Source organism: Phyllostomus discolor, chromosome 6 (genome assembly GCF_004126475.2).
Source record: "Phyllostomus discolor isolate MPI-MPIP mPhyDis1 chromosome 6, mPhyDis1.pri.v3, whole genome shotgun sequence".
In the NCBI taxonomy this organism is placed as follows: Eukaryota; Metazoa; Chordata; class Mammalia; order Chiroptera; family Phyllostomidae; genus Phyllostomus; species Phyllostomus discolor.
This window is the reverse complement of record NC_040908.2, coordinates 89897710-89914897: the sequence shown is the minus strand read 5'-3', so window position 1 is coordinate 89914897 and position 17188 is coordinate 89897710. Positions and strand designations below refer to the sequence as shown.

General features: G+C 36.7%; 1 protein-coding gene across 1 annotated transcript in view; it reads left to right on the top strand.

Moving 5' to 3' along the window:
• The window catches only part of ATM (ATM serine/threonine kinase), a 163905-nt gene that overhangs the window by 45694 nt on the left and 101023 nt on the right, over positions 1-17188 (top strand). The window contains 9 exon segments of the mRNA XM_028514270.2: positions 2824-2953; positions 3712-3911; positions 9224-9306; positions 9401-9556; positions 10570-10645; positions 10776-10912; positions 11448-11568; positions 13161-13334; positions 14441-14610. Coding sequence (XP_028370071.1) covers positions 2824-2953; positions 3712-3911; positions 9224-9306; positions 9401-9556; positions 10570-10645; positions 10776-10912; positions 11448-11568; positions 13161-13334; positions 14441-14610 — 1247 coding nt within the window.

Genomic DNA, 17188 nt, shown 5'->3' with positions numbered 1-17188 from the left:
GTTTCTTTTAATCACTTTGAATATTTTGTACCAATCCTTTCTGCCCTGCAAAGTTTCTGTTGTGAAATTGTCTGACAAGTCTTATGGGACTTTCTTTGTAGATGACTAGCTCCTTTTCTCTTGCTGTCTTCAAGAATCTTTCTGCTTTTAAGAGTTTTTAACCTTTGGTGTTTTAATTATGATGTGTCTTGATGTGAGCCTCTTTGGATTCATCCACTTTGGGACTCTGCTTCCTGTACTTGTATGTGTATTTCCTTCACCAGGTTAGGGAATTTTTTTGTCATTATTTTTTTGAATAGGTTTTCATTTTTTTTAAGTAGGATTGGCTTATATATATATATATATTTTAAAGATTTTATTTAAAATATTTTATTTATTTATTTTTAGAGAGAGGGGAAGGGAGGGAGAGAAACATCAGTGTGTGGTTGCCTTTCATGTGGCTCCCACTGGGGACCTGACCTTCAACCTAGGACTGGGAATTGAACTGGTGGCCCTTCGGTTCACAGCCCACGCTCAATCCACTGAGTTATACCAGCCAGGGCAGTTTTCAATTTTTTGCTGTGTCTCTTCATGATCTGGGAGATACTCCTTGATATGCATGGTAGTACACTTGATGATGTCCCAGGCTCATTAGACTATCCTCAGTTGTTTGGATTCTTCTTTCTTTTGCTATTTTGATTTTTTTGCTTCCTTATCTTCCAATTTGTTGGTTCAGTCCTCTGCTTCATCTATTCTAATGTTGATTCCTTCTAATGTATTATTCATTTTGCTTCATGTATTTTTCATATCTGTCTAGTTGTTTTTAATATTTTCTATTTTTTTTATGTTTCCTATCCCTTATTGATGTTCTCATTGAATTCATCTACTCCTACCCTAAGTTCCTTGAGTATCCCTTTTAACCATTGTTTTGAACTCTGCATCTGGTGAATTGCTTGTTTTCATTTTATTTTATTTTTTGTATTTTGTTTTATTGTTTTACTTGGGACATGTTTATTTGTCTTCTCATTTTGTCTGCCTCTGAATGTTGTTTTAGGTAGAGCTGCTACCTCTCCCGGTCATGGTAGAGTAGCCTTATTTAGTAGAAGTGCTCTACGGGCCTACTGACATAGCCACCCTGGTCACTCCAATTAGGTGCTTCAGGTGCATCCTGCCCTGGGCTGTGTGCATCTTCCTGTTGTAGTTGAGCCTTGATTGTTGTTGGCAAGTCAATGGAAGGGTTTTACTCCCAAGCCAGTTGGCTGCAAGGACATGCATAACTACAATCGAAGAGCTGCTATGTAGGGTCCAACTCTGTGAAGCAGAACTCACTTCAGCAAGGTTCTAGTGCCCAGTCAGTTTACCCTTTGAATGTGTTGCTCATGGAGGTGGTTGCACCATGTGGTTACATGGTACTCTCTCGTGGTGTGAAGCTGTCTCCCTGGTGCACTGGCTATGGGGTCTCCTGAGATGAGCAGACTAAGGTCAGTTGCTGCCTGTGTTCTGCTTGAAAGTGATCTGCTTATGGCCACTACTTGCACTGGGCTCATGATGTGATGGGGAGAGTGTGTGCTGTGAACTGAGGCCATTGTCACAATTTCCTGGCAACAGGTGCAGGGCATGCTGAAGCCAGATCTGGCTTGTTTAGTATTTGTGACACTTTTACAGATTTTAGGAAAGTTCTCAGCATGAGCTAAGACAAGCTATTTGTATGTAAAAGCCACTAGAAGTTGCTTGTTTGGGCTCACAAGTTGGTAGGACAATTTTAGGGAATCACCAGGATGGGGTGAATAGTCTTAGGTTTATGGAGACTTAATATGATTCTTGTCTGAGGGCTCTGTTCAAGAGGGTTCAGAAAGGAACAGTAACTTCTGCCAATACCTCTGTCTGGGTAATAGCTGCTCTTTCAGTCCTCACCCCAGATCTAGACAATTTATTTTCTCCTCGTGTGTCCTTGGTGCCTTTTGAGCTGCTGCCCCAGTACTGCACCTCAGAGCAAGTGAGACCATTCAACCCTCTGTCTCAGCTACAATCCCTGCTGGTTTTCATAGCCAGAATTTATGGGAACTTCTCTTCCTGGCACTGGAACTCTGGCTGGGTGGTATGGTGTGGGGCTGGGACCCTTTGCTCCTCAGGGGAACCTCTGCAGTCAGGATACCCCTCCTGATTTTTCATATGCAGGTGTGGGACCAGCTCAGTCTGTCTCTCTGCCCCTCTTACCAGTTTGGATGTGGTTTCTTTTGTATATCCTTAATTATAGGACTCCTGTTCAGCTAAATTTCAGGGGGTTCCGAATAATGGTTTTTGGTAGTTTAGTTGTAACTTTTTTTGTGGTCCTGGGAGGATGTGAGTACCACATTTACATAATCTGACATCTTAACTGGAAGCCCAGCACATCAAATATTAATTAATATTTTAATTAGTTTCTCTTTTTTTTGTTTGTTATAAAGAGTGGCAAAGATTCTTTTGTCTACTTACATTTGTACCTATGAAGGATGTAGGATATATTCTAGAAATATATGCTGTTCAGAAGGAATATGAATTTTATTTTGGATGGATATAGTAATTGTCCTCAAAGAGTCATATAAGTTTAAACTTTTTCCACATCCTTATCAATTTTGGATAGTATAAAATGTCTTAGTGTAAGAGATTATTTGTAAGGATTGAATTTTACTATGTTACCGTAGATAAATTACAGTTTATATCCATTTTCCTATTATTGTAGATGTAATAGAAATAATACTGCAGTGTTCGTACACATGAATGTTGAATCATTGAGTAGGTGAATTTTAACTACAACTTGCTTCTGAATGAAGCCAACTTTAAAATCATCTTTCTCCTTTGAAGGTATCCTTTATCAGAAAACCACCTGAAAATGGACAAGTAGAATCAATGGAGGATGACACTGATGAAAATGATGACCCTGCTACTAGTGTTAGTGATGCAAATGAATCTGGAGAGAACCCACTTATTATTGGTAAATATATATTTATGATGTGGGATTTCTTTTACCTCTTCATATTGATTTGGCATTCCAAAAAGCCTCATAGTTACTTGTGTTATGCTCATTTTATTTCCTTTTGGTGTAGTTTATTAGATTGTTTTTTTCCATATCTTTTAGATTCTCTAATTTTTAATTGAATTTATTTTCTGTTCTTCATTGAGAAAATTAAAATCAGTAAAAAATCATAGTTTTTTTCAAAATAGAAAGCAATAGAGTGATAAAGCACCCATAATGCCATCCATTTTAACCTTTTTCTATTATTTCTCTCTAGACCCTTTGAAAATTTTACTCAACTTTGACTTTCATATGTGTTTTCTATACCTTGTTTGTTTTACCGTTAATTATGAACCTTTTTTCATTTAATTATTTGCATTGATAATCATACTTTTTAATGGCTCCATGATATCCCAGTTGACATATATACTGTAATTTACTTGACTATAGTTTACTGTTACAAATTTAGATTCCTTTCTATTTTCCTTTAATTAGCAGTATAGCTGTGAATGTTTGTCTTCATAGATTTATCCATAGGTTGTTTCTTGATGATAGAATCCTACAGTAATGTTTTATGAAGAATTTTAAAGCTCTTAGTGTATGATCAATCATTTTAACCATTATTTTGATTTTCATATACTTTTTCTTTTTTTGATAGGAGGATATTTGAGTTAATGTTCAGTGTATGTGGTTATTGTACCCCTCTCTTAGTTTTAGTAAGTGCTTTTTATTTTTAGGTGCCATGAGTCCTTTAGCTGAAGAACATCTATCAAAGCAAGACATACTTCTTTTGGACATGCTCAAGTTCTTGTGCGTGTGTGTAACTACTGCTCAGACAACTACTGTGTCATTTAGAGCAGCAGATATTCGGGGGAAATTGTTATTGTTAACTGATTCTAGCATCCTAGACCCTACTAAACCTCTGCACCTACACATGGTGAGTTAAGTTAAGTGAAAATTCTCTTTAGTTCTGTCTGGCTTTGCTCGTAAATGTAATAGACTGACATAAGAATCACATAGTACCTTTACAGACTTGAAACTGCTTCTTGAAAAATGAATCTGAGACTAGTTACAAATATACTTTTTCATTTAATGTGCTGTGAAAAAAGAGTGTAAGTGGAAACTGAAACATTAAAACTTAGATGGTCTTTGGATAGATGTATTATTTTAGGTATAATTAATTATGTTTTTTTTTAAACAGGCCAAGAAACACAGATTCCAAATGTAAACATAATGCTTATATAACATTGTACTTGAAGTCTGAATCTTGCCTTGACTTTAGTTTAAATGCTTTAATTTTTTTATGTAATTTCAAAGTGACAGTAAAGTTACAGTACTGTAAGAACTTCATATTCCCATCATAAGCTTCTACAGTTAACATTTATCACATTTGCCTTATCATCCTTTCTCTCTACACACGCATCTTTTTTTCTGAATCATCTTGAGGTTAAGTTGCCCCTTCAGTGTACATGTCCTATAACCATGGTGTCATCATCAGTATTGTATTATCACTTTTAGTTTTCAGGTCTGTTCAGTTCTTTCAATTTGGAATAGTTCTTTAGTCTTTTCTTATCCTTCTTGATCTTCCTATTTTTTAAATATATTTTATTGATTATGCTCTTACAGTTGTCCCATTTTTTCTCTTCCCTTTATTTCCCTCCACCCTGTACACCCTCTCCCACCAGCATTGCCCCTCCCCCCTTAGTTCATGTCCATGGGTTGTACATACAAGTTCTTTGGCTTCTACATTGACTGTAGTGTTCTTAACCTCCCTCTGTCTATTTTGTACCTACCATTTATGCTTCTTATGTCCTGTACCTTTCCCCCTATTTTCCCCACGCTCCCTCCCCACTGATAGCCCTCTATGTGATCTCCATTTCTGGGATTCAGTTCCTGTTCTGCATGTTTACTTAGTTTGTTTTTGTTTTTGTTTCCAGGTTCATTTGTTATTTGTGAGTTTGCTGTCATTTTACTGTACTTGTTCTTTATCTTCTTGTTCTTAGATAAGTCCCTTTAACATTTCATATAATAAGGGCTTCGTGATGATGAACTCCTCTAACTTGACCTTATCTGAGAAGCACTTGATCTACCCTTCCATTCTTTTTTTTTTTTTTTTTTAAGATTTTATTTATTTATTTTTTAGAGAGGGAAGGGAGGGAGAAAGAGAAAGAGAGAAACATTAATGTGCGGTTGCTGGGGGTCATGGCCTGCAACCCAGGCATGTACCCTGACTGGGAATCGAACCTGCGACACTTTGGTTCTCAGCCCGTGCTCGATCCACTGAGCTACGCCAGCCAGGGCTTGCCCTTCCATTCTAAATGAAAGCTTTGCTGGATAGAGCAATCTTGGGTGTAGGTCCTTGCCTTTCATGACTTTGAATAATTCTTTCTGGCTCCTTCTTGCCTGCAAGGGTTCTTTTGAGAAATCAGCTGATAGTCTTATGGGAACTCTTTTGTAGGTAACTCTTCTTTTCTCTTTATGCTTTTAAGATTCTCTCCTTATTTTCATCTTGGGTGATGTAATTATGATGTGCCTTGGTGTTTGCTTCCTTGTGTCCAATTTCTTGGGGACTTTCTGTGCTCCTTGGACTTCCTGGAAATCTATTTCCTTTGCCAGATAGGTGAAGTTCTCCATCATTATTTTCTTTTCTTTTTTTAATATATTTTTATTGATTATGCTATTACAGTTGTCCCATTTCTCCCCTTTCACTCCCCTCCACTCCATCATTATTTTCAAATAAGTTTTCAATTTCTTGCTCTCCTCTTCTTCTGACACCCATATGATTCAGATGTTAGAATGTTTAAAGTGGTCCCACGGTTCCTTAGACCTCTCCTCATTTTTTGAATTGTTGTTTCTTCATTCTCTTCTGGTTGTATGTTTATTTCTCCTTCTGCTCCAAATCGTTCATTTGAGTCCTAGATTCCTTCTTGTCACTATTGGTTCCCTGCATAGGTTTTTTTAGTTTAACTTTGCATAGTCCTTCACTTTTTCCTTATTTTGGACCATAGTCAACCATTACTGTGAGCATCTTGAGTACCATTGTTCTGAACTCTGCATCTGATAGACTGGCTATCTCTTCATTACTTAGTTCCATTTTTGGAGCTTTGATCTGTTCTTTCATTTGGGTCATATATTTTTGTCTACACCCACCTGCTATGTTGTAAGGGGTGGAGCCTTAGGTATCCCCCAGGGCCAGGCAACCCTCTTTACTGTGTTATGGTGCAGTATGTGGGATAGAGATCAGAGAGGGAACAATGTTACTAGCTCAGCTCTCAGCCGGCTTTCAGTCATTTTCCCCTACCCACGAGCACATTAGGCCCTTTTGGTATTGTTTCCTGCATGCGTGGACCTTGTGTATCTTTCCAGTGAACTCTCTTGTAAGGCCGGGAGTTTCTCCTGCCACCACAACCCCCACAAGTTTTTATAGTCAGAGGTTTTGAGGCTTTATTTCCTTGCACCGGAACCCTGGTTTGCTAGATCAGTCTTGCTCCCCAGTTGTTCCTCCTGGTTTATCCACACACAGATGTGGGACTGTCTGGTCTGCCAGCCACTGCCTTGCCATTAGTCCTCTGCGCCCTGGCTGCCCATCTCTGCCCCTCTTACCAGTCTGAATGAATGGTCTTTTTTTTTAACACCTTGGTTGTTGAACATCCATACAGTTTAATTTTTCTGGCAGTTCTGGTTATTTTTTGTTTTTAAATTTGTTGTTGTCCTTGTTTTGATTGTGCAAGGAGGCAAAGTGTATCTACCTATATCTCTATCATGGCTGTTGATCTTCCTATTTTTTAATAGTATAGTCTTTTGTTACTTAAAATTTCTCACTTTGGGTTTGTCTCATGTGTCCTCAGGATTATTTATATTTTGACTTAGGTGAAAATACTAAAGATGTAATTCACTTCCTGCCCTAACCCCATCAATCTTCATCTATTTATTGGTAGGTATCTCCATTTCCAATCCAACAGCATAGGATTTATTTATTTGTTTTTTCCCTATGTATATTTAGCTCCCTCTTTCAACAGTAAGAAACCTGGTTTCCTGCTTAACCTTAATGCATTTAATGTTTATTCAGTATTCTTATGTATTGACCATGCTCACCATCTCTTCAGCCCTAGCCCTACTGAATATGTGGGGAGAGTCTCTGGCCCAGCAAATTGTCAAACACGTTTGGTGATTTTTCCAGTCAGAGCTCTGGGAAACATGCCAGGTCATTCAATAATTAGAATATCTTGGAAATGTGCAGGTTGAGTCCCTGTTAGAATTTTTGCTCAAGTCTCCAGCCCTGACCAATGAGCAATGCTGTGTGTTCTTCTTGATGCTTAATGTTTAAGGCACTTCAAGACACTCATTAACATCATATACATCATTTTCATGTCAAAATATTTAAAGTGATCCAATGTAGTGTTCTTTTATAATATATGACAGGGAGTAAGAAACATTTTTCTACATATAGATAAGTGATGGGAGCCGTCCTGTCTGGTTTCAGGGACTATAGCCTCATTAATGGACAAAAGAGTCCCATAGCTAGGGCTGAGTGAAAAGGCCTTGGGGCCCTGAGCCTTTAAGGAGACAGAAACGTATCTTCCCGGCAGGAGTGCAGCCCCTCCCTCCCTCACTTCCCCCTGCTTGGCCTTGGATGGGTGACTGGTCAGCCAGTGATGAGGTAGTATTCCTCAAGGGGAGGGGAGCCTAAGATAGGCACAATTACAAAGGACCATCTGGGAAGGAATTAGGGTCTACAGGGAAGGGGGCAGAAAGACCTTCACCCCTTGACTTTGTCCATAGCTTGAGTCTCATTCTGTCTATAAAAAGTCTCCTGATCTCTTGGCTGCTTTGCTCCCCCCCCTGACTCATCCTGAAAACAATGTCAAAGGCAGCTGTGGCCTTTGTACTCGGAATGAATGCTTCCAGGTGCAAATACGGCCTGATGAAAGAATGTACCATTTGGTCTTTTGAAGCCTGCTCTGCTAGGATAACTGTTGATCACAAGCGGCACAGTGCTTTGGTTATGCCCCCATAACAAGCAAAAAGGAGGAGGTATTGGGGACCACTCTGTGGTTTCCGAGGACTGCAGCCCCTACGAGAGCCGGCTCTGAAATGGGTAGTAAGTCCTCCCTGGAAAAACCAGGTAATGCAGGTGGTAGACATGACCTGACTACACTGAGGATTCCTGTGGAAATCAGGCCTGATAAATACATTGTGTCCTTTGAAGCTTGCTGTACTTTGGTCTTGTATAGCAGTGATGATATAAACCAGGTGTTTAAGTTCAAGGCATAAAGAGGAACTCCTTATCTCATGAATACGTCTTAAAGACCCTGTGGCATCAGCATAACTAACAGACCCTGACCTGTGACAAATCTCTGTGTTCCTTCAATTGTTATCTGTATTTAATACTGTTTGTATGACTATAGCCTTTTGACATTGATTGATGAGCTGTGCATGTCTACACCTACACATACTATTCCAATAAAAGCCATTTAGGAGAAGGGCTCAGGGTGTTCCCCACTAGAGGGAATTGCCACCCCTTTCCTGCCAGAATAGCAAGATTGTGTCCGGGGTGACTTATTTCTCATCTGCGGTGGACAGGAGGATTCTGTGGGCTGGAGTTCCTCCCATACATAAGGATAAAGTCTTCTGATATTTTACTAGAGCCAGAAAATGATTTGTTTGCTCTCAGAAATAGTCATAACACCACAGAGAACCTTACCAGGTTGCTGTATAGGAGATAGGTCAGTGAATTTGACGACTTCTCTGCCCATGATTATCTCTGCTTTCTAAAATTTATTAATAGAATAGTTTTTAAACATTGAAATTTTATCCCTAAACATTGCTTTGGGAGAGTAGAAAGACAAGGTAGTTCCAGATTATTATTCAGGCTTTTAACCCCAACATTGATAACTATCATTTATTGAATTCGTCTAATAAATGCTAGGCTTTATATTCATTTTCTTTAATCCTCACAGTAATCCAGCCAGTTAAGTATTATATCCCCATTTTCTAGATGAGGGTACGAAGGCTCAGACAACAAGGCAAGTTTTTTAACCATATAAGTAGTAAGTTGAGCTAGGATTTGAATCAGTTCTGTTTGACTTGAGATACTTTTCTTTTTTTTAAATTATACTGCCTTTTAAAAGAATTCCCTGGTTATATGTGTGTATGCATGCATGGGTCTATATATGAATTTTTGGTTACATACATACTTAAATAAGTGACATATTTTAAAAAAACTGATTTCCCTCCCAACTATTTTAGTATCTACTGCTTTTAAAGGAGCTCCCTGGAGAAGAATATCCTTTGCCAGTGGAAGATCTTGTGAAACTTCTGAAACCACTATCGTAAGAAATTAAACCCATGTTATGTTCACTTTAAATTTATAAACTGAGTAATGTGTTCTGTTATACTTATAAAGTAAAACTTTTCCCTCCTTAGCGATGTGTGTTCTTTGTATCGTCGTGACCAAGATGTTTGTAAAACAATTTTAAACCACACCCTTTACATAGTGACGAACCTGTGTCAAAGCAGTATGGATGCTGAGAACACAAGGGATGCTCAAGGACAGTTTCTAACAGTTACTGGCGCATTTTGGTAGGTACAGATTATTCTGTGGAGCTCTTATTTTTCTTTAGCTTCTCCTGATACAGATGCATATTTTACATTTCTGCATTAGTGATTTCTTCTAATCCTTAAATGTAACTAGAAATATCTTTTAATAATAGTAGAATGTACTTTCTGTTCTCTTCCTTACTTTTTTGAAGAATTACACTGTATTCCTCTTAAGGCTTGGCTTTTTTTTTAATAAAGATTTTATTTGTTTATTTTTAGAGGGGAAGGGAGGGAGATAGACAGAGAGAGAGAGAAATATCAATGTGCAGTTGCTGGGGGTTATGGCCTGCAACCTAGGTATGTACCCTGGCTGGGAATCGAACCTGGGACACTTTGGTTCCCAGTCCGCGCTCAATCCACTGAGCTACGCCAGCCAGGGCTAAGGCTTGGCTTTCTAAAGTGTGTTTAGTATATTTCCCTGTGAATTTTGAATCGCATAGTAGTTTGGCATGTGTGGTGAATAAAGCAACATGTAACAAGTCTAAAACAGTTGAATCATTCATGTTCCTAAAATGAAAAAATTGGACTTGTCCCTGTCTGGTTATTTCATGTGTACAGTCATAGTGTGAGATACCACCATGATACTTGTGGAAAAGCACATATATATAATTTAGAGCTATCATACCATTTGATAAGGACTTCTAAATCAATATAGAATATGGTTTTGAAATCTTTGATATAAAAACAAAGACTTAAAAAAGTTTTCCCTTTAAATTAAGTTTACTACAATGTGATTAGTTGAAGTAAGAGAGCCCTAAAATGAGTCATAATATTATAAACATAATAATATACATTAAAATGAACTTCTAGCATTTCTTGTAGGTGGAATATTTTCGGAAGGTTTAGAATAATGGCATGTGCCACATAATGAAAATTAAAGTTAATGTGGAAAGAAATTTTGGAAGTAACTTAAAATAACCCTAATGTCCAGTGATTTTCTTTTTTACTGTGCTTTTATTGGAATAAATACTTGACATTGAAACACTTTATTTCAGGCACTTAACAAAGGAGGGGAAGTGCACATTCTCTGTAAGAATGGCCCTAGTAAAATGCCTTAAAACTTTGCTTGAGGTGAGTTTCTCCACATTAAGTATTAAGTTTTCCATAATTAAAAAAAATAAGCAGCCTTTTTTTCTGTGTGTTTTGGGGTGATTTTTTGCTTAGTATTTTATATTTAACCTAAGTTGTTCCTTTCCCATAGGCTGATCCTTACTCAAAATGGGCTATTCTTCATGTAAAGACTACAGGTGAAGACTTTCCTGTAAATGAAGTATTTCCACAGTTTCTTGCTGATAATAATCACCAAGTTCGCATGTTGGCTGCAGAGTCGATCAATAGGTAATGAGTCAGGTATTTATGAATGTCTGGCTACTGCAGATACCAATGCAATGTCTAGTATAGCCATAGGTTACTAGTTGTGATATTAAAAATAGCTAACACAGTCCTGACCAGTGTGGCTCAGTTGGTTGGGTGTCATCCCACAAAGTGAAGGGTCACCAGTTACATTCCTAGTCAGGTGACATGCCTGGGTTGCAGGTTCGGTCCCTGGTCAGGACCTGAAGAAAATGCAGCTTATCGATGTTTCTCTCCCTCTTTTTCTCCCTCCCTTCCTCTCTCTCTGAAAACAAATAAAATCTTTTTTAAAAAAAGCTAACACTATATGTCAACTATAATTAAAAATATATGATCATTTCTGAATCTTGAACTAAATAATTCTGAACTTGTTTTAAATTGACTCAGATTTTTTTGGTGTTTTGAAAGAAGACCTAGTATGTTACAGTGTCTCACAGAGTAATTTATTTTTCTCCTATAATGTGTTTTAGACAGTAAGATTAAGGTAAAAAAATTATTTCACATTTTGCTTTTTTTAAAGATTATTTCAGGATATGAAAGAAGCTGGTTCTTCGACATTACTGAAAGCACTTCCTTTGAAGCTCCAGCAAACAGCTTTTGAAAATGCATACTTGAAAGCTCAGGAAGGAATGAGAGAAGTGGTAATTTTAGTAATGTGTATTTGCTGTTATCTCATAGTTTCTATAAGCATACCATATATTACTTTATCAACTTTGGGCTAAGATACTTTATACCTTATAGTTTACAGTATAAAGTTACAGTAAAACAACTGTTTGAATGTATTGAGATTCCTGTATTTATAGGTTAGATTCCATTGAATAATGGAGGTTTCCTTTTGTTCAACTTATATGTATCATTTTTTGTGGGAAAGAACAATTTTCTGAGTTTTTTAGGAACATAAATGGCTTTTTTATTTAAAAATGTTTTTTGTAAGATTTAGACAAAAGCTAATTCACAGAGCAGGTAACAATAGGAAGAAATGGATTGAGAAAAATGCTCTACTAGGGAAGATCAAATTATCTTGGTGTTCTTTAGTGAACCTTATGGTTTTTATATTTCTCTATAGCATAATGATATTTTTCTTAAAATGCAAATTGTCTTAGTGTTAGAATATATTTATTTACTTATATCTTGACTTGTTTGTAAAAAGTGTAGGAGGCATTTAATCAAATGTCTGTCTAATCCATGGTAACATAAGACTGAAAAGGTTAGTTGTATGAAAGAATCATAATTTAGAAAAATATCTCAATAGATTTGAAAGATGAATGTAAAATTTATAAATAGTATAAAATTTGTAGAGATGGGTATTATATATTTAAAAATCTGTGTGGAAAGAGAAAATATTGACATGACAACAATTCATTTAGAAAAACACCTGAGAAGTTTTATGTCTTAAGAATACACTATTAATCAATATTGTAGTAGTTATTCAGAAAAGCAAAGTCTGCCTTTGACATCATTGATAGAAGCATACTGTCAAGAACAAGTTGATAAGAAGAATTTGATCTTCTATACATTTTAGAAGCTAGCTAGAATGAGTTTAGCTCATAGTAAAAGTAGACTTTTAACTAGGATGTTGGAGAGTCTATAGATCTGCCTCTTATAAGGAATAGGTGGAGTTGACTTAGTGTAGACTGCATAGCTATTTTTTAAAAACATCATTGATTGCCATTTAGTAAAGAATTAGGTCCTTACTCTTTCTTGGACCAAAAATCAGAACTAAGATCAGAGAATAGCAGTTTTTTCTAAATGTGAAGAAAAACTTCTATCAAGTATAACTTCTCAAAAAATGTGTAGGGATATTAAAATGATTGAAGCATATACCTTTCTTTCTAGTATGACTTCATTGTTCCTTTTGATAATATTTTAAAAAGTATAAAGAGCTACATATTATTATAATGATAATAAATATCTTATGAGGTATACTTGGGAGTTGAAGAGGAACTTGAATCTTTCTCACCTTCTTCTTACAGTTTCTTTTATTTTTTCATTAAAGTGCTTTATACCTCACTGAAATATTTAGCAATTCATTCACTAATATCTTATCAAAGGAATCTTTGCCACTCTAGAAACTTTGATATTTTCTCAAAATCGCTACTCTTAGCTTCATCACTGAAGGATTTAAAGCTGTTCATGGGTGACTAAGTGTTGTCATGGTGTACTTTGATTTTAGCCTGGTATGTTTGTAATTTTAAATATTTACATTACATTATTGTTTAAAATTATTCTTAAGTCCCACAGAGCTGAGAACCCTGACCTTTTGGATGAAATTTATAATAGAAAAGCTGTTTTACTAATGATGATAGCTGTGGTTTTAAACTGTAGTCCTGTCTGTGAAAAACAGGCTTTGTTTGTCCTATGCAAGTCTGTGAAAGAGAATGGATTAGAGCCTCACCTCATTAAAAAGGTACACACGGATGAATATAATCTTCCTTGGATAACTTTTAAGCAATTAAAAAAGTTAAACTAGAATTTTGAAATGGCATTTGTGAAAGACTTGGAGACAGTTTTATTTTTTAACAGTGTATTTTAAATAGTGTATTTATTTGTATGCTCTGTTATTTCTTATGTTCAGTTTAAGAGCATTTCACCAGGCATTTGTTGAACTAACATGGGTGAATGACCTGTCATCATACAGACTAGGACGTCTGGAATAGCATTTATTGAGGGAAAGACATAGGGAAAACAGCATTAGGAAGTGTTTTTGCCTTATTGATTCTCAGGCAGGATGTTGGTATGTAGCAGTGCCAGGAGTAAAATGTTAGAGCTTTTCAGCTGCATGATTAGAGATGGAGACCAGTGTTCAGCCTTGGCAATTACATCAGCACAGTGTTGTAGAATGTTCTTCCGTTCCCTGTTCCACCTGCTCAGCATTCATGGTTTGGGAAGCAAGCCTTTCCGGTGTAGATTTTTACAGATGAATCAGTGACAGATCAGTGGTTTACCATTCAGCATTCTAACAGCATGGTTTCCATGGAGCTTTGCAGTAAGCAAATCCATAGGCAATCAGTCTTGGACAAGTCAACCTTGTACTTCTTGGTTAAAATAAATTGCTTTAAAATAATTATACAATTACATTACCTAGTTATTATTGTAAGTGGAATGTAGTGTTTTGATTTTCTCATTGGGTTTAGGACTGAGAAGAATAATTATTTTACTTTAGACCTTCCTTTTATATTCATTTTGGATATAATGAAATGTTGAAAATTGCAGTGTATTTTCCTGTTTTTATTTAAATAAAATGTAAATAAATTTTATAAATTTAAATTTAAATAAAATTTATTAAAGGTTTGCCGTGTGCCAAGCACTGTGCTAGTTATATTAAATGTACTTTTCTTAATTAGTCCTGCTGAACTGGGTACTTTTATTATCCCCATCTCATAGATGAGTAAATCAAAGCATAGAAAAGTTAATGAATACTTAAGTCATATTGTTAGTAAATATTAACAGAGATTTAAATAACATATTATTTTGCTGTTTTCTTAAAGAATTGACTACTTTTGATTTGTACAGGTTTTAGAGAAAATTTCTGAAACTTTTGGATATAGGCATTTAGAAGACTTCATGGCTTCTCATTTGGATTATCTGGTTTGGGAATGGCTAAATCTTCAAGATACCAAATACAGCTTATCCTCTTTTCCGTTTATTTTATTAAACTACACAAACATCGAGGATTTCTATAGGTAGGTTTACATATGGCACATGTGAAATATGTGTAACTTAAAATTAGGTAATAGTGTTTGGCAATTCCACCTCCACATACACAGACATGGGAAGCTGTATAGTATGAGAGGCAGGACAGGTTGTTTTAATAAAAGTGTATTAAAAGGAATCACTAGACTTTCAATCTGGTCTTTGCTGTGCCAGTAACTGGTTATGCGATTTTAGGCAAGCCATGTAACCACCCTTTGGGACTTGATTTTTTAAATCTGTACAGTAAGGCAAGTAATTTACACAAGGAGATCTTTAACATTCCTTTCAGATTTAACATTTCTTCATCTTTTCTGTGACGAGTGAAAGATAACTAGTGCTGTTTTTTTTCTGCCTTATTTTAATTTTGTGTTGCTTGACTTTAGGGCATTTAGTCATTATTTCTATTTTAATGTAAAAGTATTTGTTTTTGCTAACTCTAACTCTAGAGAAGAAAAATTTTAAAATGCAAAGGCTTGAAATAACTAGACTAATGTGTGGGTATCACAATGATGGGAAGGTAGTTCATAATTGTTAAGTGGTTTTATTGTTCATTCAGTTTGACAATAATATTTACATTTATTCCTTGAATTTATAAATTGCTTTCACATTTCATTTTAAAATAGTTTTATATAAATTGCTTATTCAGAAGAAGTAAATATAAATTTAATTTGTACTTTTTTGATGACAGAATTAAGGTAATATATTCTAAGATCTCTATTTTTTAGTGTGACTATTTAGAATTTCCTAACTTTATTATTCCATTTATAAAGTTAGAGTAAGGAAAAAACAAAGTAGTAAACTAGGGTCAAGATGGCAGCATAGGTAAAAATGGCTCCCCCTTTCCATACAATCACATAAATATTACAACTAAACGATAGAACAACCAGGATTCAGAACTATCACAAATTAAGCTGAATGGAAGTCCTACAACTACGGAATTAGAGAAGAAATCAACTATGGAATTCAAGAAGAAACCACGTCAAAACTGGTAGGGGCAGAGACATGGAACTGGCTGGTCCCACACCCTATGTGGTGGATAAAAATCAATAGTATATCTAAGGAGCAAGGAATCCAAGCCCTACACTAGGATCCCCAGCCCAGGGTTCTAGTGCCAGGGAGGTAAATTCCCATAATTTCTGACTGTTGAAACCAGTGGGGATTAAGGCTGTGGAAGACTGAACTGCTGTCTCAGGCAGTTCCTCTTCAAAGGCCCATGCACAGCCTTACTTGAACTCACTCCCCCTGAGCTGTAGCATGTCGGGCAGAAGATTGAAAGACATCAGACACTTATGGGGAGGAACTGAGTTGTCCAGCATCAGGGTGAGAGCTGGGGAGCAGCTTCTCCCAGACAGAAGTGCTGGCAGAGGCCACTGTTCATTTTCTGAGTCTTCCGCCTCACAGAACCCCAAAGCCAGCTCTGTGGGCGCCATATCTGAGACTCCATAAATCTGGTTCACACTCTGTCCCACCCTGGTGATTCCCTTGAGGCCTTGTTCCACCCAATTTTGGGGCCTACCTAAGCAATTTCCAGTGGCTTTTCTATATGAATGGCTTGTCTTGACCCATGCTTCAGATTTTCCTAAACTTTCAAATAAGCAGCATCTGGTTTCAGTGAGCCTTGTACATCTAACAAAGCGGCCCCATGTGTGGCAGTAGCAGCATCCGGTCTTGGTTTACAGCTTAGCCTCACCAGGTTACCCCCAACCCTAGCAAAAGTAGCAAACATCTGCAGATCACTTTGTAGCTTATGGTACATGACCCCTGACAGAACTCAGTTGGTGGCTTACCTTCGATGTGCCAACAGAAAGCATGGCTCAAACACAATAGAAGGGTATGCATAGCCCACATGAAGGTAGACATAGCAGCTCTACCTAATACATGGGAACAAACACAGGGAGGCTGCCAAAATGAGAAAACAAAGAAACATGGCTCAAATGAAAGAACAGATCAAAACTGCAAAAAAAGAACTAAACAAAATGGATATAAGCAATCTATCAGATGCAGAGTTCAAAACACTGGTTATAAGTTTGTTCAAGAAACTTAGTGAGGACCTCAACAGCATAAAATGAAATCCAGTCAGAAATGAAGTCTACACTAATTGAAACAAAGAACAATTTACAGGGAATCAATAGTAAAGTGGATGAAACAAAGAATGAAATCAGTGATTTACAATATAGGAAAACAAAAAGCAACCAATCAGAAAGCAAGAAGAAAAGAGAATCCAAAAAAATGAGGATAGTGTAAGGAGCATCTGGGACAGCTTCAACCATACCAACATTCAAATCACAGGGGTACCAGAAGGAGGAGACAGCAAGAAATTGGAAACCTATTTGAAAAAGTAATGACAGAAATCTTCCCTAACTTGGTGAAGAAAATAGACATACAAGTCTGGGAAGAGCAGAGAGTCTCAAACTGAACCTAAAGAGGACCACTGCAATGCACATCATAATTAAAATGCCAAAATTAAAGGCAGACAGAGAATCTTAAAAGCAGCAAGAGAAAAGCAGCTAGTTACCTACAGGGGCCCTCCCATAAGACTATCAGCTGATTTCTCAAAACAGACTTTGT